Source organism: Thunnus albacares, chromosome 10 (assembly GCF_914725855.1).
Source record: "Thunnus albacares chromosome 10, fThuAlb1.1, whole genome shotgun sequence".
Lineage (NCBI taxonomy): Eukaryota > Metazoa > Chordata > Actinopteri > Scombriformes > Scombridae > Thunnus > Thunnus albacares.
Window position 1 is genome coordinate 15,692,436 of NC_058115.1, and position 26,148 is coordinate 15,718,583.

General features: G+C 43.6%; 1 protein-coding gene across 2 annotated transcripts; it reads left to right on the plus strand.

The window, feature by feature from the left end:
• Positions 1-243: 243 nt before the first annotated feature.
• frmpd1b (FERM and PDZ domain containing 1b) lies at positions 244-25,937 on the plus strand. 2 transcript variants are annotated; one of them, XM_044364334.1, is made up of 17 exons: positions 244-460; positions 6,987-7,137; positions 9,390-9,500; positions 11,510-11,682; positions 13,172-13,274; positions 13,713-13,758; positions 14,147-14,251; positions 14,445-14,540; positions 15,938-16,063; positions 16,247-16,366; positions 16,743-16,876; positions 18,260-18,386; positions 18,779-18,871; positions 19,123-19,305; positions 19,634-19,835; positions 20,060-21,028; positions 21,257-25,937. In XM_044364334.1, exons 3-17 carry the CDS (start codon positions 9,394-9,396, stop codon positions 23,839-23,841), a joined length of 5,169 nt encoding a protein of 1,722 aa, XP_044220269.1. In that variant the 5' UTR covers positions 244-460; positions 6,987-7,137; positions 9,390-9,393; the 3' UTR covers positions 23,842-25,937. The 2 variants fall into 2 exon arrangements, with proteins under 2 accessions (XP_044220269.1, XP_044220270.1); XM_044364335.1 differs by having other exon boundaries at positions 19,634-19,781.
• The last annotated feature ends 211 nt before the right edge of the window (positions 25,938-26,148 follow it).

The window sequence follows — 26,148 nt, forward strand, 5'->3', positions numbered from 1 at the left end:
TGAATCACTAAAAACTGGAAAAATGATGAGCGATGATACTTTTTTCAACAAAAATCACATATTAGAGGACAACAGTGACATATAATTATTATTGTTATTACTACTATTATATGTAAGTCTAATTGAGCTTGCAGAGGAGGGGCGGGGGTCCTCGGGCAGACAGCAGAGGAGGCAGGGAGGAGAGAGAGAGAGAGAGAGACGACAGAGGGAGGCGGTGGGTTATTTCTGAGCTCAGGGCCGAGGATTAGGCAGAGAGTAGTCCCAGTGCGATGACAGCATCCAGCATACAGCCAAACCCCCCACACACACCACATCACCATCACCATCCGGCCTGGGAGGACGCCGCGGATATTTCTGAGAAAACAAACATCATTTCCCCACTAAAATCCTCCGCATCACTGATCTTTTAGGGGACAGCCCTCCCAGACTCCCAGACTCTGTCTCCTCCTCAGACCACGAGGTGAGTTTTCTCGGTATTTCCCGGTGTTATTGTCTGATGAAGAGGCGCTCGGCTGAGCACGGAGGCGCCTGCACCTTGCATCCATTCCTGCCATTTGAACTGATATTTATCACATCGAAATGAATAATTTAACCGGTGGTCGTTTTCACAACGCCTGCAGGCTACACCCGCGTCCCTGTTTGAGGGGGGCGATGGAGAGATTTTAATCCGATTAAGATTATAAAGAAAGCAACAAAAGACTGACCTTTTTTTTCTTTGTTTAGCCTCCTGGTTGGACTGGCATGGCTGCTCCCAGTGATCAAAGTTACAGTTTGGCCGGGGTAAAAGGAAATATTGATTATTTTCAGAGCATTTATGAAGTATTTACGAGCGACAGACACAATCGATACGTAGTTAGTTAATTCTAACAACCTAACAGGAATACAGTCAAAAAATTCAACATTTACTGGTTATCTTTTTATCACACTGAATTGCATTTATTCAACATATTCACACACACACATGTCTCATGCAGCGGTAGTGATCCATGTTGTCGTTGCGCAGTGAAATCACCGTCACTGTCTACAGATTAGAAATGAACAGACTAATTCCTGATGGATCAGGGGGTCTGCCAGGAGTCTGGGTAGTAAAACACGCACATTATGAATGGGCGTAGGCGATGTGCAGCCACACTGGGACAGTCGTCTTTTTTTTTCCTTTGCTCGTATCCTTTGGCCAGCAGCAGCAGCAGCCTCTTTTTCCTGCGCTCTTCCGTGCCGTGCCAGGCATGACAAGCGCAACACAACTAGACCGGAACAATGCGTTTTGCTGTTCTGGGGCCTTCATTTAATGCATGACATGATTTGATATGACCGCTGATTGCGGTTCCATTTAGATATGTCTGTGTGATAACACAGTCTTCACTGTGCATATACAGACATCACTTAATATTTATAAAAACGTCATATGGTGCTCCTGTGGTGGCTCAACGTACACTAATGAATGAATTAATGAAGGAATGAAGGAATGAATGAATGCCAATTTGGTCCTGTGATGTGCAGCCTGTGTTTAATAGCTGTGGATATTCAGTGTTTTGCTTTCGCTCATGTGTGCACTCAGTATGTGTGTGTGTGTGTGTGTGTGTCTGTGTGTATGTGAGTGAGTGTGTGTGTGCTCTGCCATTGCTGCAGGCGTTGTGCTATGACTCAGGGATGTAGGCTACAACATGTGATGGGAGTTGCTGCTCCGAGGTCACTCTGCCAGAGGAGAAACATGACGGGCAGAACTTGCACATCAGGAAAGACTCGCTGCCTTCCTGCATTCGCCTGACTGCTCCTCTGTCCCACTTACTTACTGCTGCCAGCCAGCCAGCCATCCTCTCCCTCTCTCTTCCTCTCTGTTTGGTCTTAGCTCCATGTCTCCAGGGCAGACTGTGTTGCTGGGCTGGTGTTTGCTGCTCCAGCCTATAACACCTTGACCAGTTGATCATTAGATTCAACCGATAACTGAAGCTGTTCAGTAATTCGACTCATGTTGTTTCAGATAGTGGCTTCTGGAAGATGCTGATCAGTCAATATTGTTCTTTTCTTTTCTTTCCTTTCTCAGAAAAGGAATTCAATTTTGGGTTACTTCAGTGTATAATAATGGTATGGATGGATGGAAGGATATATTGATGGGTGGACAGAGTGATGGATGTACAGTACTGATGGATATTGGAGTTAGGATATACTGTAAATGTGTATTTTTTGCCCTCAAACTGTACCAGTATTATTCTCCTGCAGAGGAAAAAGGAGACATGACCTCATTGATGTGACAGCTCCATGGTGATGGCACAATTGACTGGCAGTGGCGCCATAATGTAGGCCAACTCTATTTATGACCATATAAGAAGACATAGAGAGAATGAAAACCATAAGCCTATAACAATAATAAAGCAAAGTAAATATGAGCTCTGTATAAGCCGGTTTTCTCCTCTTCTATATTCTTCAATATGATAGGAAAAATTAAAATCCTGCTGTAGCTATATTATATAGCTGCTGGCATACTGGCTGCCCTGATATTACTTTTGCTTAAAGATAAGACCTCTATTGTGCAGTTTTTGAAGGATCACTGAGTTGAAGGAAATTGGCTCAGACAGCAACAGAAGAAACGAGGCAGACAGTTTTCCAGACTTACAACATCTATCATCGTCTCATCCTCTCATCCTCTCTGTCTGTCTGTCTGTCTGTCTCCAGAACCACCAGAACCATCGATAGAGACATGTAGCACAACGCAGCACACTATTAATTTTCAAAAGACCCATTATTTAATAGTGCACTGGGGAACTCAAGCCTCACCAGGTTGCTGATGAAAGGGGAAATGAAATGAGTGGCGCACGGTGAGCCCTGCCTTCATAATGCTAATGGAATGAGCTGACAGGCTGAATGAAGAACGGGAGATGTGATTATGTCTGGAAGACAGACAAATAAGCAGAAAAACACAACAAGCAACAGATGCAATCAACAACTGAACAAGCCACCAAGCTGCTGTTTGATAGATGACTGTGATAGTTTGTTTTTTTTCTTTAGTGAACTTAAATGAAAGATCAATTTATTTTGACATTTCTTTTTTCAGGGACGAGTACATAGCATGGACCAATGCCACATACCACAGCATTTATAGCCTAAGCTAGTTTACAACACCCATCCTTATATGGGCTGTTGTATATATAAATAAATAAATGTATAAATACAACACACAACATAACAGGACAAGACAGCAATGCAGGACACAAACACAATAACAACACTGAAGCCTGTAGCAGCTCTGTAAAGCAGCACTTAATCACAGCAGTGTTTAGTAAAATACATCAGCAAGCTATCACCCAAGAATGTGTGTACCTAATTTGATGGTAAACCATCCAATAGTTGTTGAAATATTTTATTCTGGACTAAAGTGGTGGACCTACTGACCAGCTGACCAACAATACAGGAACAACTTGATGAAACACAACATGACTATAAGACTGTATAAACTTGAATTTGAAATGAAATCAGAAAAGTTGTTTATTCAAAAGATGTTTTTATAAAAGGGTGCTACGAGTTATGGAAGTTTCACCACTGAGCACCTGAGGAATCTGGCAATTTAGGTGTTTATGGATAATATTAGCTATTTTTATGAACTGACAAAAGCATAACATATTTAATTTCTGACCAAAACGACAGTGTTGAGAACAAAACCAGGCAATAGAAGTACAACAGATGTGACAGGAGAGGTCAAGGAGCAATAAACTTTTATGGTGGACTTCCCCTCAACTTAAGAGAAAAAACCCCCTGACATATAAACCATAAAAATACATACACGATACAAATCAATGACAATAAGAGACGCACACAACTAACCCAGAGATTCTGCACTAATAAACTGACAATAACCTTCTAAAATGGACAAAAATATTTAATGCATGATCTTTTATATTCAAAATTTTATTTAAAAAATGATTGATTAGTGGATGTTGAGTTCGACCAAGAAGTTGCACAATAACTTTAATGTGAACATGTAATGAATAACACAATTATGAGTTCCATGTGTCACCATTTTTATATGTTTCTCAGATTTTAGATGGGAATTTAACACAATACTGATTTTACTTCTAAAACCTGTTCAGTACCTTTTTCTTTAACCTTTAAACTTAACTTCTGACTTGGGTCGTCCTCTGGATGGAAAGCACGACACATCATCACTATTTTATTTGTCCACAGCCCTTCGTGAGATGAAGATGAATCCATGGAGTGTTGACATTTATCACATTTACAGCTTCAGATTCATGGAATTTTGAAACAATTCAGCTGCATCACGCTCGCCTCAAGTCATCCAGATATTCACACACATAATATTTCCTGCCAAGAGTGCTGTTGGACTGAATGTGTGCTGAGGTCTGCGTCCAGCGACTGTGAGCCAAACTGAATTGTCGAGTTGCTGAAATGACCCCTGCTGCTGCTGCTACCCTGCGCCTCATGTGGTGCAGCTGTATCCGGTGTGTCGTATTCGGCTGGAGGGAAGAGTGTGTGTGTTGCTGTGTGTGTGTGTGTGTGTGTGTGTGTGTGTATGGGACAGATTGGGGACAAGCTGTCAGTAGCAACCAACTGGTCGTTTGAAAATAAAAGCTGTTGTTGAGTCAGTGAGCAAGGCTTTTTCTCTAGTCTGGTTTAAGGTTTAAGGCCTGTGAGTTATGTGTATGTGTGTGTGTGTGTGTGTGTGTGTGTGTGTGTGAGTATGGGCATGCATGTGGTGTGTAATTGAGTGTTTGTAACTGCATTAACAGAGTGTAGCAGCGCTCAGGCCAGCTGAGTGACAAATCTAAGTTTGTTACTGAGAAATTCATCCTGTCACATGGATTGTTATTTAACAGGATAGCAGCTGTATCTGGACATTTGTGTGTCCTAATGCTACCTCACTAGCTCCACCCTGGGTCGGTCTGGCCCAGCAGTGCTAATTGGGCTTAAAACTGTTTTCTATCCAGCTGGCTGCACAGAGACAGAAACCACAGCCAATTCGGTACCACCTCTCATCAGCTGAGGAGAGAGTGGAGTGTCTCTATGAACTGCATGTGTGCTCATACCAGGCGACAGGATTGAATAACTGACTGTTTTGTCAGAGACAGAGAGACATTGTGTGGGAAAATGAGCAGCGAGTTGGGGATTGTCTCAGAGAAATGAGATACAGACATTGAAAACAAAGGGATTGCGACAGCCTTCATTACCTAACAACACTCAAATATTCTCCGTGTACAGTGAAGAATGGAGGAGGGGTGGGAAGGTGAAAGGAGGGAGAATGAGTAATAAAGGCCAGACAGGCTGCAAGGCTCACTGAAGAGTTGCGCGGGCAGCTCGGGGACTTAAGGCCACGACAGTGGCAGACAGGATTCACGATTACTATTGATTTCGAACCAGATTAAGAGCAGACTCATCACCAGCTCACAGACACACACACAGGATTTACTGTCTTAGACTTGAAACTGGGATCAAATGAAATGCTGTCACATCATTAGAAAATAGGGAACAATCTCTTCATTTAAAGCAAGCAAAGAAGGAAGGAAAAAATAAAACAGCATGACAAATGGTAATAATGCTACAGGTCTGCTTTTTATTTATTTATTTAACAACTGACCATACATCAATGTCTGCCGCCCGGCTTTGTTTGCTCTCTGTTGGCGGAGAAATGCTGCATTGATCAGCTTTTTCCACTCCACCCCGTGAACACTCCTTTACGTCTCACTGTAGATACTTTTGTTCTTTCCTTTCTTCTCCAGCAGCTTTGACTCTCTCGTTTCTTTGACGCTGCCCTCTTCACCCTCTTTAAAATTCTCCCCCTTTCCTCCCCTCCCGCACCCCCACTCCAATATCCTGTCCTTTCTCCCTTTTCTTTGCCTCGACCAACTTTCTTTTCTGTATCCCTTCCCCTTTTCTCAGCCCCTTCAGAGCCCCCTCCCCTCTCCCTCCCCTCACCTCTTCAACCCCCATACGTCTTTCCTGTGTGTCTCTCTCTTCTTCTGTGCTCCGCTTTTCTTGTTGCCTGTGTTGGCAAAGTGGCAGAAGAAGGCGGTCAGGGGCTGAGCTAGCTGCATTAGCCCCATGCATTATTCATGTGCCCTGCAGTCTGTGTGGGTCTGGGTCTTCTTCTGCTGGCTTTTCACTTGGACACATGGGCCTCGTGAAAGAGCTCTGTGTGTGGGACACAGGGCCTGATGGGAGAGCCGCACAGATGGGACTGTGAATTCCTTGATTTCTGCTCCCTCCTCTAGATGAGAGAGAGAAAAAGAGGGAGAGTTTACTTCACAGATCAACATTCAAGTGCCAAATGAGGTGGTTTCCTTAGAAGAGATCAAGAATGTTTATTCAATGTCTCTCTTAATTCAAGAGTCACAACAAAGCGTTCCCCAAATGTGTTTTTTTCCCCCAAATCAGGCTTATGTTCCAGCCATATCTGCCCTGGTGTTCACTTGAAAGAGTTGTCCTCTTTTATTATTGGCCAAGATCTCTGTCTGCCTGGCAGCCTTTCTCTCTCCCCCACATCAGGATTCACAGGCTGTCCTCTTTGCTTTTAGAGAGTAAGAAATGTTAACTGAACTGGGCGGTATGAAATTTTAATTTAGACAACCAGACGGAGATGGAGTGCCTCGTCTCCACATCACCATGTGCTTGCTTTTGAGGCAGCGGAGGAGTAGAGAGAGAGAGAGAGAGAGAGAGAGAGAGAGAGAGAGAGAGAGAAAGAGAGCAAGAGAGCCTTGGGGACCAGAGGAGGGGCCTCTTGGAAAACCACAACCACATAGCGGGTTGGGACTCACATCTGCTTTGCTTGACATACTTGCACGTTCACTCTGAAAATATCAACAACTGGAATATAGTTCTGTTGCTAAACCAAGGCAGACACGGCTGATAAAATCCAATCATACTCGATAACTGCTTGTTTCACGCGTCGCTCTAATTATAAACTCGTCGTGTGGATTATACAGCCTGTTTATGGGTTTTGACAGGTCTCCCTGACAGCATTTCTCTGCTCTGCACAGGTGGCCACACCAGATTGGGATTGGCCCTGATGATCACAAGGACCCCCCTCCACCTCTTTTCAGCCAATCCTGGAGGGGCTGCAGAGCTGATGTCTCAGAGGGCGAGAGAGTATTTGTGTTCTGGAGTCCTGAAGAGACAAGCTACATCACGGTGAGTCACACTCTCACAGTTTCCAGTTGAAATGTGGGGCATTGTGCTGCTTTCATAAAATATGAGGGCTATATCTGAGGCCATGAAAGTATAAATTTGGTTTGGATTATCCTGTTGACAGAATACATGTCAAATCTTTTGTTGCCAGATATGTTTAATGTGTGCAATAAGTTGTCTTCAATTTGAATATCTGATGTTCATAACTAAAGCAATACTCAGTGTTATAAAGTTATAAAGCTGAACTGTTGTGAGGATAGTAAACCCAAGTGCTCAAGTGCTGAAGATGTGCATGTATATAAAAAAAATCTGGATGCTGCTGCCCAGAGAGACTGTCATCGGAGACGACCACCTGACTCGGCAAGGACAGTGAGGGTGAGAGAGAGAGGTAGAAAGAAAGTGAGAGAGAGGGAGAGGGGAAAATGAAAGACAGAAGAGAGAAAAAGGGAGTGTGACAGCAAAAAAAAAAAAAAAAAAGGTCACCTGAGTCAGCACTGATTGCAGCACTACGGCACACACATGTACATCCAGACTCCTGCAAGCATACTGTAGCCGACACAAACACAAGGACAACGCAAGAGGGTCTCTATTAGCAGCCTGAGCATGTTTCAAGATTTAAATGAAGCTGATTGGCGTGTCGGTTTCAGTTTCTCTCAATGATCGAACAAGCCGGGGTGCGCCAGTAATCACACTCTGTTCCTGGTGCGCGGCTGTCAGCTACCTAGCCTCACTCATCCTTCCTCATCCACGTCAATCTGCTTCAATCCGGATCAGCGGGAGGTGCTAAAGTGACACCCTGACCAGTGAGGGCCCGTGCAGAATGAGGGCTTCTAATCCTCTTAAAGGACAGACCTACACTGCATGCTTTAGTGCTACTGAGGGAGGCTAGTCATCGCTGGCCTACAACCAGCAGTCACTTAGACTGAGACTCCTGCTGAAATTGTATCTACAGCTGAAATCCTGCTGATTGTCTCTGAAATGAATAAGACGCTTAATTTCTTTAAAATGCCCCCAGACAAGTGTGGCAGATTGCCAGAAAACAGTTTGAAACATCTTCACAAAGTCTTGGCTTGCAGAAGTTTCCTCCATATTTCAGAGAGCTGATCAAACTAAGCCCCCGGCTGCCGAGGCCAAGGTACAGATCATTAGGTTTCAGGAGCACATTCATCATCGTTAGCCATATTGATCAGGTCTGGGTCGCTACTCTCCCCGTTCCTGCCAAAGTTTCCCTCCCTTTTCTCTGCCTCATGGGGTCAAACAGTTCAATACAGACGTGAACAGCAGGTGAAGTATATCGCAAGACAACAGCAATATCTAATAAAACAAAAACACACAGAGAACCTGACTCATCATGATGTCGCAAACAAAGGGAGCAGCTTTAGTCGGCTGAAACAAATAAATTACATACACCTCAGCTACTTCAAATCTTGGAAATCCACATTGAGATGTGAATCTGCAGTGTACCCTTGCCCTCTAAATTCTTTGTAGCCATACATCTAACACAACAAAAACATGAACATGTATAACACGGCTCTGTGTGCGCTTTTGTAGAGTATATTTCCAGATATAGATAATAAAACCCTGTCAAGGTATTACCAGAGGCTCTACAAGCTCAATGCCAGCGTATTGATTGGCTGACAGAAACAAAACAAAGCTGAGAGGAGCTGTAAGTCTTGAGATTTGGTCGGGATTCAATGCTGACCAGCTTTGCCTCCCTGGGGTTTGACTGAGCCCTCCATCCTTCATTATGTCCCCACCGCTCCCCTGTTTAAAGGGCAGGCTAAGCAGAAAGTGCACAGCATAGTGAACAAGCAGATTGTAATATATTCATGCTGAACTCTTTGTCAATCTTGTGAGATTATGCAATTATCCTTTATGCCTTGTTGTTGTGAATTAGGTCATTCAGACAAATGTGTGTGACATGTGTTGTTGTTCTTGCTGGCTTCACTCCACCCTTCTCTTTCTCTCTCTTTCTCTCCGTCTTTCTTTCTCGCTCTCCTGACTGTTCACATATCTGATTATTCATCGTATTCAAGGCAGGCTACATGCTCTGCATATAAAAACAGAGCAGGCGAGATGCAAATTTAGCTGGAGCTGAATGCACAGACCAGCGAGCTAAACTAAGCAGTGTATAACTTTTTTTTCCTCCCTACAAATCCTTTCATCTCCACGTCTCTCCTTTTTTCTCTCTGTGTTTTGCCTCTCTGGGATTATGTCTGTAACTCATATCCTTCCCACTCTCTTTGTCGCTTTAGATAAATGGAGGAGAAGGAGCGATGTAGGAGCAGGTCTCCAGCTCGGAGGGCCAGCCGGGTGCAGCAGGTGGTGGGAACAATAATACGCCGCACCCGAGAGTCACTTAGCAGGTACAGAATGAACCAGATTCACAGCTGAGGGCAAAGATCCTCTTCAAAGTCCAGGAAATGCTTGCAAAAGTAAAAAGTAGTTCCTATAGGATTGCTCTCATTTTACTTATGATCAGTGTGTTCTGTGCAAGAGAATGGAGTAGAAATTGACCAGAAAACAACTGAGTATGCAGTAAAAAAAATGTTGGCACCACGCACCAGATAGTTGGTGGAAATGCTGACCGCACACAAATCACTGCGTCAACAACAAATAAAACAAATAAAATAAAGTTTTCGGATAGAGAGTGGAGAAAACAACATCACCCCCTTCCAGGCTTGCTGCCATCCCACACTTAGGGAAGAAGTGTGGGATGTGTGGTATATAAGCTATATCATTTTTAAAAATGTAGCAGTTCAAATGTTGTTTTTTTTCTCAGCATACCAAGTAAACATACTATTTAACTGATAAATAGAAATGTCCCTGAATGATAAAAAAATACCCTAAAATGAGATGAAAATGACAGAAAAAAAGGACATTTCTTGATATGAACACTCATCTCCTCTCCACACCCACACATTGAGACACATAACACATAGTTGAGTACACGTATAAAACCTCACTGTCCCTCTCTCACACACAAACACACCCCACAGCGAACCACAAATATGCTTTCAAGAGTCCTTCGTACCCTTGGCGCAGCGGAAGCCAAGTAAACTCCCTGTTAGTCATTTTTGGAAAAAAGTCTCACCATGTCACGACCAACTGACCAGGATCACAGGCCCCACGGAGAGGATGAGATTTAAATACAACACATACAGATACTGTACCGTCCCAGGGTGCATTTGAACAGATGATGTATAGCAGGTTATGTGAATGTGACCTCAGTTCTCTGAGTCTGGCTCTGATCATGTTTGAGAGTATACAGTGAGGGCTACTTGGTCTGCTAATTCATGTTTGCAACAACTAAAGAGTATTTGATGTTTTAAGTCATGCTAGCTGCTTGGATGTTGGCGTCGTCAGTCTGTCTGTTAGTCGTTCCAACACTTTGGTCCAGACTGAAATACCTCAATAACTATTGGATGGATTGCCATGAAATTTTGTACAAACATTCATGGTCCCCAGAGTGTGAATTGTAATGATTTTGGTGCTCCGTTCACACTACCAGCAGTTCAACACTTATGGTTTTGAGTGAAATGTCTCAGCAACTATTGAATGGATTGTCATGAAATTTGTTAAAGATATTCATGTCCCCCTCAGGAAGAAATGTAATCTCTTTGCAGATCCATTAACCAATACTAGTTGATGACAAAATACCTGCAAAAATAATGACATTCCCATCAGTCTCAACTATACTTTGTTTTTAGTGCTAATTAGCAAATGTTAGCATCCTAAAACACTAAACTAAGATGGTGAACTTGGCAAACATTATACCTGCGAAACATCAGCTTGTTAACATTGTTATTGTGAGTCTGTTAGCATGCTGATGTTAGCATTTAGGTCAAATCACAGCTGTGCCTAAGAACACTCTTCTTGTTTGATTACAAGAAACATGTGAAACAAAACTAAAAACTTATGGTTAAGGATGTTCTTGCGTAATGTGAATTGTTTTAGGAGTAAGAAAAAGTTTATTTATATAGCACCTTTTTAACATAGGTTACAAAGTGCTTCACATCAACATTGGCACAGAAAGAAAGAGAACAAGAAGAACAGGAAAAAAAGGCACATACGTACACATGAAGTACAGCAACCAGAGCAAACCCATGAAGTTATTGAATGTTATATAAAGGCGGTCAGACAGTCAACAGACTCAGCTGATCTAATAGGACAAAACAAATTTTTCACTAATTGTTATATTGTTATAATAAGCCACTGACTAATAACAAAAAAACAGGATTTGTTTGAAATGTTTAAATGTGCAGGTAGAGAGCGCTGAACTGTCGCTCCCTTGATTCACCTGAATTTATCTCTTCATGACCACAGTGTTTTAGTCCCCAGTCAGGTAACCTGTCACCCCGTCTGACCCCCACAGAGAGCGGTTGCTAGGCGATGGGAGGTCGCAGCGCTCCAACAGTCTGTCCAATCAGAACTTCCAAGCCAAGCTGTCGCTGCAGATCACCAGGGACCCGGTCCTGGACAGCAGCACTGGACATGGCTTCACGCTCACCACAAATGCACCCCTGCTGGTCAGGGATGTTGCCCCAGGTACGTGAGAAGTCTGATAATTTGTGTGTCTGTTTGTGTGACATGTTTGTCGATGTGGATGAGTGCACTTTGTTTTCCCGCTTCCTCTCCAAATGGCCACCTGCTTCATGCAACAGTGCACTGCCTGCAGCATGGCAGATTTACACACACTCTTTGTCTCTCTCTCTCTCTCTCTCTCTCTCTCTCTCTCTCTCTCACACACACACACACACACACAAACACACACACACACACACGCACGCACACACACATTGACTCTCTCCTGGCATTCGAACTGTAAGGCACGGTGCCAGAGAGGCCATAGAAACAACAGAGCCACCTGCTCATCCTTTTTAAATTCTATCACTTTTCATTTAGGCAACTTTGATAGCGGGGAACCAGAGAGAGAGAGATGCTGATCCATGACTTTTACGTCTATCTTGTGAAATAAGCTGATAAATGCCCTGAGGAGGGTCCCACCCCGACACCCGCTCAGTAATTGCTAGCTGCTGCCAAAAAGAAAGAGAGAGAGAGAGAGACAGAGAGGTGATAACAGAAGACAAGATTTAATAGAGATAGAAGATGCCAGCAGGAAGATCTAAAGGGCAAGAGACCAAAGTATAAATATGGCCAAAGAGAGCAAAATAATGAGTGTGAAAGTGTGCAGAATGCGGAGAGCGAGGATGGGTGAGGCCTTCATGGATGGGAGGAGTCAGTGAGGAGGTGAATGTGAGAGGAAAGTGGTGGATGAGGAAGAAGGATAGAGAAAGGAAAGAGGAAGGGAGGGGACTTGAAAAACCACAAAGATCAGGATATTGGCAGAGCTGACATGAAAGCTCAACAGAGGGATGGGGGGTTGGTTAGCCTGTCTGGCGAGAGTGAGAGAGAGAATGTGTGTAAGTGTAGTATGTGTGTGTGTGTGTGTATGTGTGTGTGCAAGCTTGCAAAGCAGTGTGGCAGGCCGTCAGTGGGTCAAAAATCAGGGACAGACGGGGCTTTGCCAGGCAGACAGGGTGTGTGAAAACATGTGTGCATGGGTATATGTGTTTATGCATACGTACGCTTATGTCTGTGTCTGTGTGTGTGTGTGTGTGTGTGTGTTAGAGTAAGCTGAAACTGCTGTGCCTCGGCCGTGCTCTCTTGCCTGAAGACAAATGAGTATAAATAACTAGAGAAAGCAGAGCGGAGCCGAGTTGGAAGAGACCCAGAATAAGTGTAACCCCTCACATCCTGGAGAGCTCAGCTGAACACTGTTGAGTCAGCCATGTTGAATAACCATATGTGTCATTGTGTGTGTGTGTGTGTGTGTGTGTGTGTGTGTGAGAGAGAGAGAGAGAGAGAGAGAGAGAGAGTGCCTACATATGTGTGTATATCTCCCTTTATCTGAACTGAAAGTGCAAGCCCACGTATGCAGCTGGGTTTTTTGTTTTATGCAAGGGCTCACACTTTTCATTGTGTGTGTGTGTGTGTGTGTGTGTGTGTGTGTGTGTGTGTGTGTGTGTGTGTGTAGGAAGTCCTGCAGATGGGATACTGTACCCAGGGGACCATGTGTTGCAGATTAATGATACCGTGTTGGAGGATCTGAGTGCTGAGCAGGTGGAAAACGTCTTAAGGTGAGAACTATCTATCTATCTATCTATCTATCTATCTATCTATCTATCTATCTATCTATCTATCTATCTATCTATCTATCCATCTATATTTCTATCTATCTCATAAAATAACTCAAAAAAGAAGTATTTCAACAACCAATCCAGTTACCGGTTCCTCCAGTGACTAAATACAGTGTCATAAGAGGCTGCTTGTTGTCTGCCTTGTGCATTTCTGAGAGTGTTTGGGTGATTCATCCATGAGGGTGTGTGTGTATATATGAGAAAGGCTTAGCAAGTTAGGGGCAAAGGTCAGAGGAGAAAGTGCTTACTTGACAGCTGGACAGAAAGATAATGATCTCTCCCTGTGTGTGTGCGTCTGTCCTTGCGTGTGTGTGTCTGTATGTGTGTGTGTGTGTGTCTGTATGTGTGTGGGTGTGTGTGTGTTGTTTCTCCACGCAGGGACTTGGAGGATTGTATCACTGTGACTATCCTACGCCACATGACCGTGAGTACAAAGAAGACATTGATGACCTCCCCTCAACACACACACACACACACATTCATAAAGAATCATGACACCATCCTTCATTTTAACATAAGCTCTCTGTGTATGTTTCCAAGCATGTGACTGTAAGCTTACATCTTCTGACAGGATTAACTGCCTTCACATTGCCCTCAGATTGCAATGTGCACATGTACATACAGTGTGTGTGTGTGTGTGTGTGTGTCTGTGTCTGTGTCAACACTTTGATTATGGGCTGTGGCTGTGTGTGTCTCAGTTTGTTGGTCCCAGAATTAATTGCTATCGTACCGCGTTGAGTTTAATAAGTGTGTGTCTTGGTCTATGGTCCAGCTCTCTCATAATGGCGCTGGTGCATATCTGTGTTTTGCAGAATCCCAAGTCATCCATCATGTCAGCGGAGAAGAGAGCTCGTCTGAGGAGTAATCCAGTTAAAGTGCGCTTTGCAGAGGAGGTGGTGGTCAATGGGCACACTCAGGTGGGGAAATCTTATTCGACACAGAATGATGGCTGCTGTGAACAACCTTCATTTCTGGATCTCTCACATTTTTGATTTTTCTTTATTTGGTCTCATTTTCTAAGCTGTTATGTGACCTTTTTCTATTTATCTTTTCTCTTTTGATATTGATTCCTGTCTAACCAAACTGATATCTCTCACTTCTCTCCATCAGGGAAACTCTCTTCTCTTCCTGCCCAATGTCCTAAAAGTCTATTTAGAGAACGGACAAACCAAGGCCTTCAAATTTGACAACACCACCACTGTCAAGGTATGTGCTAAACATGTGTTGCATGTAATAAAAATAAAAAAAATTAAATTGTGAGCACTGCTGGTTCACCTTCGATGAATCTTGAATGTGAGATGGATAATTGGATGATGCATCTTGTTACTTGTTGACCCAAGAGGTGGCTGCATCAGTCTGAGGTGGGTGACATGTCCATCAATACCAGTGTGCTTTTTGAAAGCAAATGAGAAGAAACCTGCCACAGGTTCATTGGTACGACAAAGCCTGCAGAGCTGAAAAGTCGCTTATAGCCATCTTAAAGAATACTCTGCTTTGAATAATAATCTGTGTCTTATACAGTCTTTCCACAAAAAAATGAACATGCAAATATTATTGATTTTAAACATTTAACTGCAGAAAACAAGATCTCTCCTACTTCCCTATGAAGTAAATTCTCAGTTTATGTGCTCTGAAGGCTTCAAGTTTCCACATCACACTTGTATAAGAAATACTGAACCACGATTGACTCTGAATACGTCATCACAAATCATAGGTACGCGCCTTAAACTCAACAGTCTTCTAGTGTCAAACTCTGCATAGTGAAGCTCAAACGTTCAACTAAAGGAACAAGAGCAAAAACACATTTTTGAGTGGAGGAGGACTTTGACAATAGCAGAAAGCAACAATGAAGCACCAAATAAAAATCAAAAAAGAATAGATGGATTATAGATTACTTCCCCTTTATTTAATGTCAGTAACTACATTTCCAATAATCCAAATCCAATCAGTGGCCCCCTCAATTTCTCATCAAGCATCATGAGACCAGACATGATTTGTTTTAGTTGTAGAGGGCTTCTTCGAAACCAGTGGGTGTATTTTGTAATGAAGCACACCACAAGTTATGGCGGCGTGATGGCCCCAGGGGTGTTAAGAGTGTGGGAAGGCCGTAGCTGTTGTGGCTGTACAGTAATGATGGTGTAATACAAAAACGTGTATTGTATTGTTACTGGAGGAGGAAATTATGCAACATTTCAAAGAAGGCAACGAGGAGGAGAGTGTACAGTGACTGAAGTCCCTGTTGAGATGACAGTAAGAATCACTAGTGTGTCCCGGGGGCAGAGCTGTCAAGTAACTCTAGATATTGTCTCTGTGTCCAGTTTGATATTGTTTACATGAAATGTTTACAATGATCATAATGAGATCTCAATTCTCACAAGGTAGATAATAAGGTGAGTAACTTACTGCCAGTAGGTCCATATCTGTCATTGTCTTCATGAGCACATTATTATTGTTACAGCAGATTTTGTATTTGTATTTCAGCTTGTATTCCCAGCCAAAAGGGAATCTGAGGGGGGATCAGATTTGACCATCTGCCATCAGCAGACTGGGATGAAACATGTTTGTCTAAGGGGGTCTGAACTGTTGGTTTTTCACCATTCCAGGACATTGTTCTGACTCTGAAGGATAAACTGTCCATCCGGGCCATCGAGTACTTTGCCCTGGTGTTAGAGCAACAGTACAGCATCACCAAACTACTGCTGCTGCAAGAAGACGAGCTCATACAGAAGGTGAAGGAAACAATTGACATAAACACACACACACACACACACACACACACACACAACCACATTGTGTTACAGCGGGAAAATGTACTTTAATGTATCTTTTAAAGAAACAGTTACAGTAGAGTTGTTGCCTTCACTTTCAGAGCTCGCATACATTTTTATACACCTGTCTTGTGTTTCCTACAGGTGGTGCAGAAAAAAGACTCCCATGATTACAGATGTCTGTTCAGGGTGTGTTTCATTCCCAGAGATCCCATGGACATGCTGCAGGATGACTCCTCTGCCTTTGAGTATCTCTTTTTGCAGGTCAGACAAGCACCTTTCTTTATCTACTCTACCACTCACTGTCTTGATTGCTGTCCATCTGACACACCTCCTTTAGTTCATCCTCATTTATGTGACATATGTAAGTTTTCCACTTTGACCTCAGTTATTTCTAACACATAAGTTGGCTTTCTCCCTACTTAGTACATGTGGAAAACCAGTCTGAATGCTCATACAGTAAAAAGTACTCAACAAGAATTGTTATATACTTAACAAGAATTATACTCTATATTGGTATATTGTACAAATGATTTTTTAAAAAACGTGGTCCTTTCAGTTGTACATTAGTATGTTTAATGTGCATGGTTATTTGTAATGTCTGTATGCATTACACTGTGACTGCTGTGTGTGCTACCAGAGTGTCGGGGATGTGCTGCAGGAGCGTTTTGCTGTCGAGATGAAGTGCAACACTGCACTCCGCCTTGCTGCCCTGCACATGCACGAGAGACTAGATAGTTGTGGACAGACCAGGGCCTCTATCAAGAGCATTACGTGAGTCATATGTGTTTGTCATTTTAGGGTCACACTGATAGGACACTGACTCCCTATTGTAGGTTTTGTGTCATTTTAGTGATCAAGGGGTTTGAGCTAGTTTTACTGCTGCAATCCCTGTAATTTTTCTGGGATAAGTGTGCTCACTAAATGCCTAATCTATAAATGTGATGGAAAATGTTTTGTTTGTCTGCACAAGGGTGTGAATATGTCCTAGTTCCTCTGTATGGATCATAAATGTCTTATTGTGTTAGACACAATTTTACCTCTTTCTGTGTTTCTCTTTCACATTTCAAAGCTCAAAATGCAAAAACACACATAAGCACTGATCCATTTCCCAAAGGACCACTTCATTGAAGCACCAGTCATAGATTAATACAGTTATATACAGTACATCATTGCAGTAACAAATAACTCTGTGCGCTGCAGACACAGGCATTTTTCACCTGAAATCGTAATGATGATGCAGTCTTGATTACAGTTACAATCAATGGGGAATTCATTTAAAATATTGCTGTTTGGTAACATCTAGTGGCAGCTGTGTGGAAAAAAACAACATCAGCAAATATGAGGTGTTACTCACCAGTTTTATTAGAAAAAAGGGCCATGGGACATAGCTGGCTATGGAGCTAATTATTTATTAGCACTCTGGCTCACAACAACAACTTAAGTACAGTGAACTGGTACACACTGTGCCATAGAGGGGAAGGGACAATACTTGTTAATGCTCCAACCACAGTTAACATATTTCACATGACATTATGTTTACTCCACAACCTCCAATGTGGTTTTGTATTTTTATTAAGTATCTATTTAATTTTAATGTACAAATTTCAAGCGTATCTACTGTTATGTAGTGATTACTTCAGATATAACACCTTACAATAATGTTTAGTGTATCTACATCACTACGTTACTAAATTTTACACTTAAAACTGGATCCACATACACTGAGGTACGCTGTGTGCACTCAAGCTTGACAGAGAAGCTAATGTTTGCTTTGCCTCACCTTCAAAGATTAATATCATTCCTATAGTAACCTGACAAGACAACGCACAATTAGAAGTACAGTTCAGTGTTTTAGCGAATGTTAGGCTGTGCATGGGGACCAGTGTGAATGGGAAGGTGTGTCCAAACTTTTGTATGTGTTATGCTTGTCCTACAATTCCACTGTGGTTTTGACTTTTTCTGAGTCCCAAGCTTCCTTCACCTTTCAAATGCTACATGAATGTTTACTTTGGTTTAGAGAAACTAGATTAAATACCAGGAGGGTACTGTTGTTCAATTTTAGTAGCCACTGATGTAACAGAGAACTGACAATCATCTGTTGTTCACTTATGTATCAGTCTGCTTTTCATTCCTCTGTGTGTGCGGCGATGACAGGAAGGAGTTTGGCCTGGACAGCTTCATCTCTCCCACACTGCTGAGCAACATGAGGGAGAAGGACCTGAGGAAAGCCATCACCTACCACCTCAAAAAGATCCAGTCCCTGCTAGAGCCGCGCCAGAAGGTAGATACTGACTGATGGATGAGTGGGAGGAAGCACGGAGAGGCGTAAAGAGATAGTGACAGTTTAGTCATGGCTGTAGGGTACTTTTTAGTTGACTCTAACAGTGACAGCTAATCTCCCTGTGGTGTAAAGTGGTTTGTGGAGTGACAGCCAGTTGGGAGTAAGATAGATGGTGGGTGGTAGAGTAATGAAAATGGCAAGAGTAGGTCTGCGGCTTGGATAATGTTTCTGGGAAAATGAGTGCATACAGTAGCTCTCTGTGGAGAGTATTGTTCTGGTCAGGGAGTTGACCATAAAATTCCCACTGGTTTTCTTTCATTCTGTCTGTTGTCTGCCTGTCCTGCTCTCACTGTTCTTTTCCTCTTTCTGTCTTTGTCTACATGGTGTTATAGGTCATATCTGCTAATCAGGCTCGGTTGGCCTACCTCACTCAGCTGGGAGAGCTAATTTCTTATGGGGGACGATCCTACACAGCTACAATGATGGTAAGGGTTAAGAGCCTGATGTCGCCTGGTGGGTTATAACACCTTGATTAAAACTGGGTCTTAGATCCATATTTCACTTGTCACTGCATATCAGTCAGCAGGCTCAACGGATCCAGCCGATCATGGCTGTAGTAGTTGTTACATTCAGAACATATTTACACATCTGCTGTTTCTCCTTATGCTTCCTCTTTCCTGCTAATTTCATTTAATTCTTTTCTGTTATAACCCTACTCACTCCCTTATACACCCAGCTTCAGGACAGGGAGGTGCTGGTCAGCCTGCTGGTGGGAGCGAAGTATGGGATGAGCCAGGTCATCAACCACAAGCTCAATGTGATCTCTAGACTGGTTGAGTTCAGCAGCATCAGCCGAGTGGAGCTGCTCTCTGAGTCGGACAAAGTCAGCCTACTGCGCATCTCACTGCACGACATGAAGGTATGGAAGATACTGGATGCATATATACACTATACATAAACATGTAGGCACTTATACACTGACACAAATACCAAAGTGGATGTTCACTCACCACACCATATTCCTGCCAAATATCATGCTACAGTAAATATAGGTCAAGCATTTCTCCTCCAATACACAAACAGTATACAGCCTAAGGGAGTGTGTGGTAGCTATATAAAGCTAATTCACTGGACTCAAAGGTGACTCTCTCTCCCTCTTTCTCCCCCTCCATCGCCTTTTCTCCCTTACCCTTTGGCTTTAATCACTTCCACTTTACCTTATCTTCTACAATGCCCTCCTCTCACAGCCATTTGCCTTACTGATGGACTCTCTGGCCGCCAAAGACTTAGGGTGTCTGCTGGGAGGCTACTGCAAACTCCTGGTGGATCCAAGTGTCAATGTCTTCCGTCTGGGGCGCCCAAAAGTGAGGGTGCACCGGATTCCTGCTGAAGAAGGTGTGTGTGGGAGGTTCGCCGTAATAGAGGGCGTGTGCTATGAATCCCTATCAAGTGAGCAAAAACTGTTTCACTTAAAATAATCAATTTCTGGCTTTGGCCATTTGATAGATATTTTTCACACTACATGTTGATGTGTCACCAGCCAGTATGGGTACGGATAGAAAGCCAGTCATGTTACGCTATCATAATTTAAACACTATTCTGCTCTACTCATGTACTAACAATTTGTTTTGTGTTGCTTGTCTGGTGTTTGTGTGTTTTCCTGGTGTTATTAGGTTATGTGTCTCGCTGCTGTAGTGACTCAGATGACTCAACAGATGAGGATGACCCAATGGATTCTCAGAATTACAAACGACCAGACCCAGCAAGTCAGGACTGGGAAGAAAGGAGGAGAGAGGAAGAAGAAAAGAGGAGAGAGGAAGAGCGAAAAGAGAGAGAGGAGCATAAAGGCAAACAGGAAGTGAAAATAATAGTGACAACAGAAGGTAAGGAAAATGAGGGTGAAGAGGAAGGTGGTGCAGCAGGAAGTGGTCTACGAATATTTAGTGTTATGGATGAGGAAATGAATCTGGAGACCACCTGGTACCACACTGATCCACGGGTCACCAGCAGCTTTTCCAGCTTGTCCAGTGGCTCTTTGAGTGCTGCCCTAGAAGAGAGCAGTGCCACAGCCAAAGCCCCTTCTCGTCTGGATGCACTTCGTGGGCCACGCGCAGGCGACAATCTTCCAACCTTGGATGTTCACCACCCCTTCCTTTTGGAGCCGAAACGCCACCAAGGCCCCCTGCGACCAACCAACCTCAATTACCGTGGCAACGACAACTCCTGCCTTTGCTTTGCTGAGCTCTCCAAGGCTGATTTCCTCCCTAGCCCGCCTGAAGCTACTAGTGATGATGATGATGACGATGACGATGAGGAAGAGCATGGAGTGAAGGAACTCAGACGCATTTCTAAGATCCCTAGTTCAAGAGATTTGAGAATGATTGACAGTACACCCTTTCAAAGATCACCTATTAAAAGAAAGAAAAAGATCCCTCCCAAAGTCCCAATGAGGACAAGTTCAATTCCTGCACACAAAACAGAACAGGCTGAGCACCGCCTCTCAATGGATGAAGAGGGTCTATTTCTCACACCTTCACCTAACCCCAAACCAGCTCTTTTGGTCAAAGAGTGTGCCTCAGAGTCTGAAGATGAGTTTTTTGATGCACAGGAGAGATTTACTCCCCCAGTTCCTGATCTATCAGGTTTGTTTATGACATATTTGTTATGACTTTGCAGCTGAATAATACTTTATCCTTGTCAGGTTTTGTGTAAACCCTCTAACTATGGTGGCATGTTTTTTTATGTGATAGCAACATGTGACAACACAGAGTCATTAATGCAATTAAAGAAGCTATGGGAAAGATTTGTGTCAATTTATTGATGCCTTTCTCCATCTGTCCTTTTCTTTGATTTGTGTCTGTCTCTCGCAGATGCAGAGCTGGCGGACCGGAGGAATGCTAATCGTTTGAGTGGAAGCTGGAATGGTCTTCCAGCTGTCCAAGGGAAAGAGCCATCCTCCCCCCTTACAAATAAAGCCGAAACTTCTAAAATCAAGAGGGAAGTGGATAAGCTTAAAGATTCCAAAAATCAACTTAACAACCAACAGCTCAGTCCACTGAAGCCCTCTGAGAAACCTGAAGTTAAGGTCAAGCCACCACTGGCACCTAAGCCCCAGCTGCCTCCCAAACCTCAGATCATTCCTCCCAAGTCGCCTCAGCATGGTAGATCATATGCCCACTGCAATGGCGATGCCTCTGGACGTCTGTCTTCTGAACTCTTGGAGATGGAGCCAGACACTATGGAATTCAAGTCCGTCACATCTGGCGCAGGTGGACTGCCTCTCTCGTCACCCCTGATCACAGCAGTGCGGTGCAGCAAGCAACCACTAACCATCACAACACCACAAACTGAGGAAAAGACAAAGAGGCAAGAAAACAGCCCAAAGCAGAATAAAGATCTGACGCATGAGAACGGAGTGCATGTTGTTTCCAAAGACAAAACATACATCCTTGATGAAAAAGAGGCACCTAAAATTGAGGGAAAAAGCAACGGAACTGCCCTACCCACAAAAAAGCCATCCAACCTACCCCCTATCCCTCGCTCTAATTCAGGTACAAAGTTAGCCATTCCCCCTCCAGTACCCCCTAAACCTACTTCTCCCACCAATCTCCACCCCTTGTCAATACCTGCTAGCTCTCCTGTCTCCCCTACTGATCCAAGTAAAGGGATCTTTAAGGATAGCGTAAGTCCCCCAAATGGAATTCACCCATGGAGCAGCCGCAATGGTAGCGTCCAGTCAGGACCCAGAAGGGTTTCTCTGAGCCATGAGAGCCTGTCACCCAAAAATACAGATGCACCCCTCACCCTTACCACATCACTCATCTCAACCACCTCCAAAGGTGTTGCGGGCCTAGAAAGCAGAGAACCAGGAAGATCTGGGTCAGGGTCAGACCTGAGGACCAGCTCCTCCAGCCTGGGAGGCAGACTACCAGCCTCTGCGCTTAGAGGGAAGATCCAGGCTCTGCCCTGGTACATGACCCGTTCCCAGGAGATTTTGGGAACTCTGGACTATCCCTCCACTAGCTCCATCAATGGAGACACATCTGGATTTGGCTCTGGTTTGTCTGTAGCCAGTGGTTTATCAGACTTAAACAAGACCCCTGTCAAGGACAAAGAAACTGTGGCCTCAAAATCAGAAGTCAAAGGGAACATTTTAGACGATGGAGCTGAAGTTGTCATAGCCACCATCAAAGAGGCCCAGGAAGTGACCTCACACATGAAAAACACCAGTGGGACAAACGGGTCACACCTTAATCTGAGTTTTAAAGAGAACAGCGCATACAGTGTGTCATCAGAGCAGCCTCAGTCACGGGCCCATTCAGCAGTGGGGTTGGGAGGCGTGTCCAGCATGCAAATTGGAGGTGACTCACCAACGTCCTCACTTGCAGACAGTACTCCTCCACAGCAGCACCGGGAGGCCTGTGGCTGCCGCACTGTCTACGCCAACTGTTTCAGCGGGGACACTGAGGATGGTGTCAGCTTCGATGAGGAACTTACTGTTTATGAGTTCTCCCGCCGCACACGGCCCAAACCTGCTCGACCCCCACCTGTCCCTTCACCTACAACACCCTCTCCAAATCCCAATATTATGTCACTGCTGAAGGACAACCCTCGCCCGCTGTCTACTTTCTCAACTGCATCTTCTGAACTCAGTCCCCTAGTTTCACGTCCAGGGTCCCCCACAACCTCACTTGGTGGTCCTCTTCGTTCCCTTACCAACAAGAATTACGGTGGGCTGAAGGGAGGTTTTGCCTCCTTACGAAAAGATATAGATCAACTTATGCTGGTGTTAGAGAGGGGAGCACTTGAGCAGCCACAACAAACATCATGTCAAGATTCAAAGCAAGATGGTGCAGGCATAAAAGTAGGGCCTGACCTAAATCACAATGGAAGTGAAGGCAGTATGACCCCAACTCCAGGTCCAAATTGTACTGGGACCTGGGGTCCTACCGCCATGACAGAGGCTGAAAGGAGTCTTCTCCAGGCAGAGGCTCGACGATTGGCATCTGGGTGTCAGCGGGCCACACGTGTGGGCTGGGCTCCTGATGAAGCCCTGCGTTCTTTATCTAACAGCTTCAGTGCCCTGGTTCAGTTGTCAGCAGCTTGCCTGCAAACAAATCCGTGCCCTGGTTGTGACATCTGTCATAATCCAAGTTTGGTCCACAGGGATGAGGACGATGACAGCCTGGAGGCCATGGACAAGCTAAAAGAGATAGTGGGCCTGTACCGCGAGTTTGTCGGGGCTGTTGAGACAGCTGGAACTGCTGCTGGGGTCGGGGGTAAGAGCATGGGGCTCTCTGGGTCTGGACAGAGTCAGGGGGAGAGTGACGGGGTGAGGCTACTTGCCAAACGCTGCACTGTGCTCATCTCCTCTGTATTCGCACTCACACAGCTCTTCCGGACACGCACGCTAGACACCCCGGACACGCCTGTTAACATACCTCTCAACTTTTGACCTGTGAACTTTTACCCACTAATAACTCACTGACCCTAGAGGTGTGACAAGAGGAAACGGCACAGAGTGATCTGGTGTGTAACCCCTGTGTTCTTGTACAGTAAGTGCCATGCACACCACCGCACACAGACATAAAACCCATATCTCCACTTGAAAACACAAACACCAGACAAAAACCCTAAATGAAGAGAGGAAACTTTGCTCGGCCTCTTCTTGGACGCATATGGACTATGCATTTGTACATATGAATTTTATAATTATCTTATAATTCTCTTATTTTATTATACAATATGTGTATGTATGTAAGGATGGATTACCCATGTACTGTATGTATTTATGTATTTATTTTTACAATATTTGCACCATGGTCTGTGATGTGCAGGTCTCTGGTGGAAAAAAAAAACTATGGATGTCACTGGAACTTTTTATTTTTCCTTCTCTTTGACAGTATTATGTTATCTTTTGCTGCTTTAAAGATTTCTCCACTCCACAAGGTGTAATCTGTAAATTGTCATTTTTTCAAGTTTATTATAACTGACAAAATACAGAAAATGTACTTTATCACACCTGCAAAATACAGTAATTAACTGATTTGTTTTATATGTGCAGGGATCGCACCTTTTTAAGGATTTAGTTTTTCAACATTACAGTCGGATATAAATGGGATACAACACTATACCATTACAAAGCAGGGAGAGCACTTTTGACTGTTACAGATTGCACCTTTTTATGAGACACGTAACCTTGTGTAAAGTGTTTTTTCTACCCCTTCCCCAGTCCTGACTGACTCTTGAGTGAATGCTTCTTGGAAATACTCCCATTACCCAAACGTATGCAGTATTATAACATTAATCTAGTTTTCATCCAAAGGACAACACATATATATTTTCTGGGAATGTGTGGGTTGGGCCCAGGGAGCAAAACAGGGGATCGTATTTATGTAGTTAAAACGTTTTTGACTAGGCACAAGGGTGACTGTTAACTCTGTTCAGATGTAGCAAGGATCCAAAGTCTTAAAACACTGAGCCACAACTATTCCCCACTATGGTTTCCTCTTCGGGCACGCCACCTTATTAATAACATACTGACTGACAGATAGACTGACTGCTGTACGCTGGGGTCAGAAATGTAGATATACATTTATATCTCTGTGTCCTATTCTGTCTTTACCTTAGTTTATGGCTATGCAAACATAAACTCCCCCCCCCCCCCAACACACACACACACACACACACACACACACACACACACACTATACTCTTGTTTTGTTGTACTAACATTAAAAACAACAATAACTGCATTATGTCTGTCTGAATATAATGGGTACTTTCTTTGTTTGGAATGTCGGCCTTTGTCTTGATTCGGGGAAACTTTCTGCATTACGTATTGCAACATTCTGCAGAAAGTTGCATGGCATTAGCATTTGTCAATATAAAGACTCCTGTTCGTACTCATGTCTGCGAGTTGTCAGTAAAAAGGATTATATTGCTCGATCAGTCTGCTGATGTACAGTGTTCACAAATCAGCTCGTCCATATCACATGATGCCAGCTCATTTGATGAGCCATCCGATTTGAAGGATTTAATTTAGCCACCTACGACAACAGGAAGGTAATTAAGCCAAATAAGTCTGCAGTTGCTTATACAAATATGATAAGGGGATTAGCTGAAATAAAGACTTCTCAAGTTTTTAGAGACAGCTGTATAGCAGATTTATTCTTCCATATAGATGACTGAGGGAAATTTTGCCAAGGTGGCTATGCTTAAAAAAATAAGAGGGCAGGACTCTTGTGTGAGATTTCAGAGCTTCCAGTTGCCATGAAGGTAATGTCCAGTAGCAGTCTCCATTATAGCACTAACATCCAGACATAGGACTCAGGAGCATCTCTAATTGATCATCTAACAGGCCCAAACAGTGAACAGTGCCTGTGTCACCTTTTCACCCTCATTTGTTTTCTGTGATAAAATTGTACCGAGTGCATTTCATGTTAACAAGGACATCGTGTTCCTACATGAGCAGTCACTTTTCTGTATCCACAATGAAGCTGATGTACCAAGAAATGTATTGTTTGGGAATAAATTACACATTGACCTTAATAATGTTGGATGTCTGGGTGTTTGGGTTTTGTCTGCAGACCGATTATTAAACATTAGTTTTGTTGAAATGGATTAAATGTGCCATATACGCTCCCTTCCCGGAGCCTGTTTATCAGATCGTAACACATTAATTTACCATTCTGACCAAACATTTAACCCAGGGGTGAATATTTTAGCTAAAGTGCAAGGAGTTAAGATTCGAAGATAAACC

Excerpts from the sequence above, each read along its gene's own strand:
- frmpd1b (XM_044364334.1), top strand. The coding sequence starts at position 9,394 with ATGGAGGAGAAGGAGCGATGTAGGAGCAGGTCTCCAGCTCGGAGGGCC. Across the intron at positions 16,367-16,742 it reads TTGAGTATCTCTTTTTGCAG|AGTGTCGGGGATGTGCTGCA; the intron begins GTCAGACAAGCA and ends GTGTGCTACCAG. Across the intron at positions 21,029-21,256 it reads CCCAGTTCCTGATCTATCAG|ATGCAGAGCTGGCGGACCGG; the intron begins GTTTGTTTATGA and ends TGTCTCTCGCAG.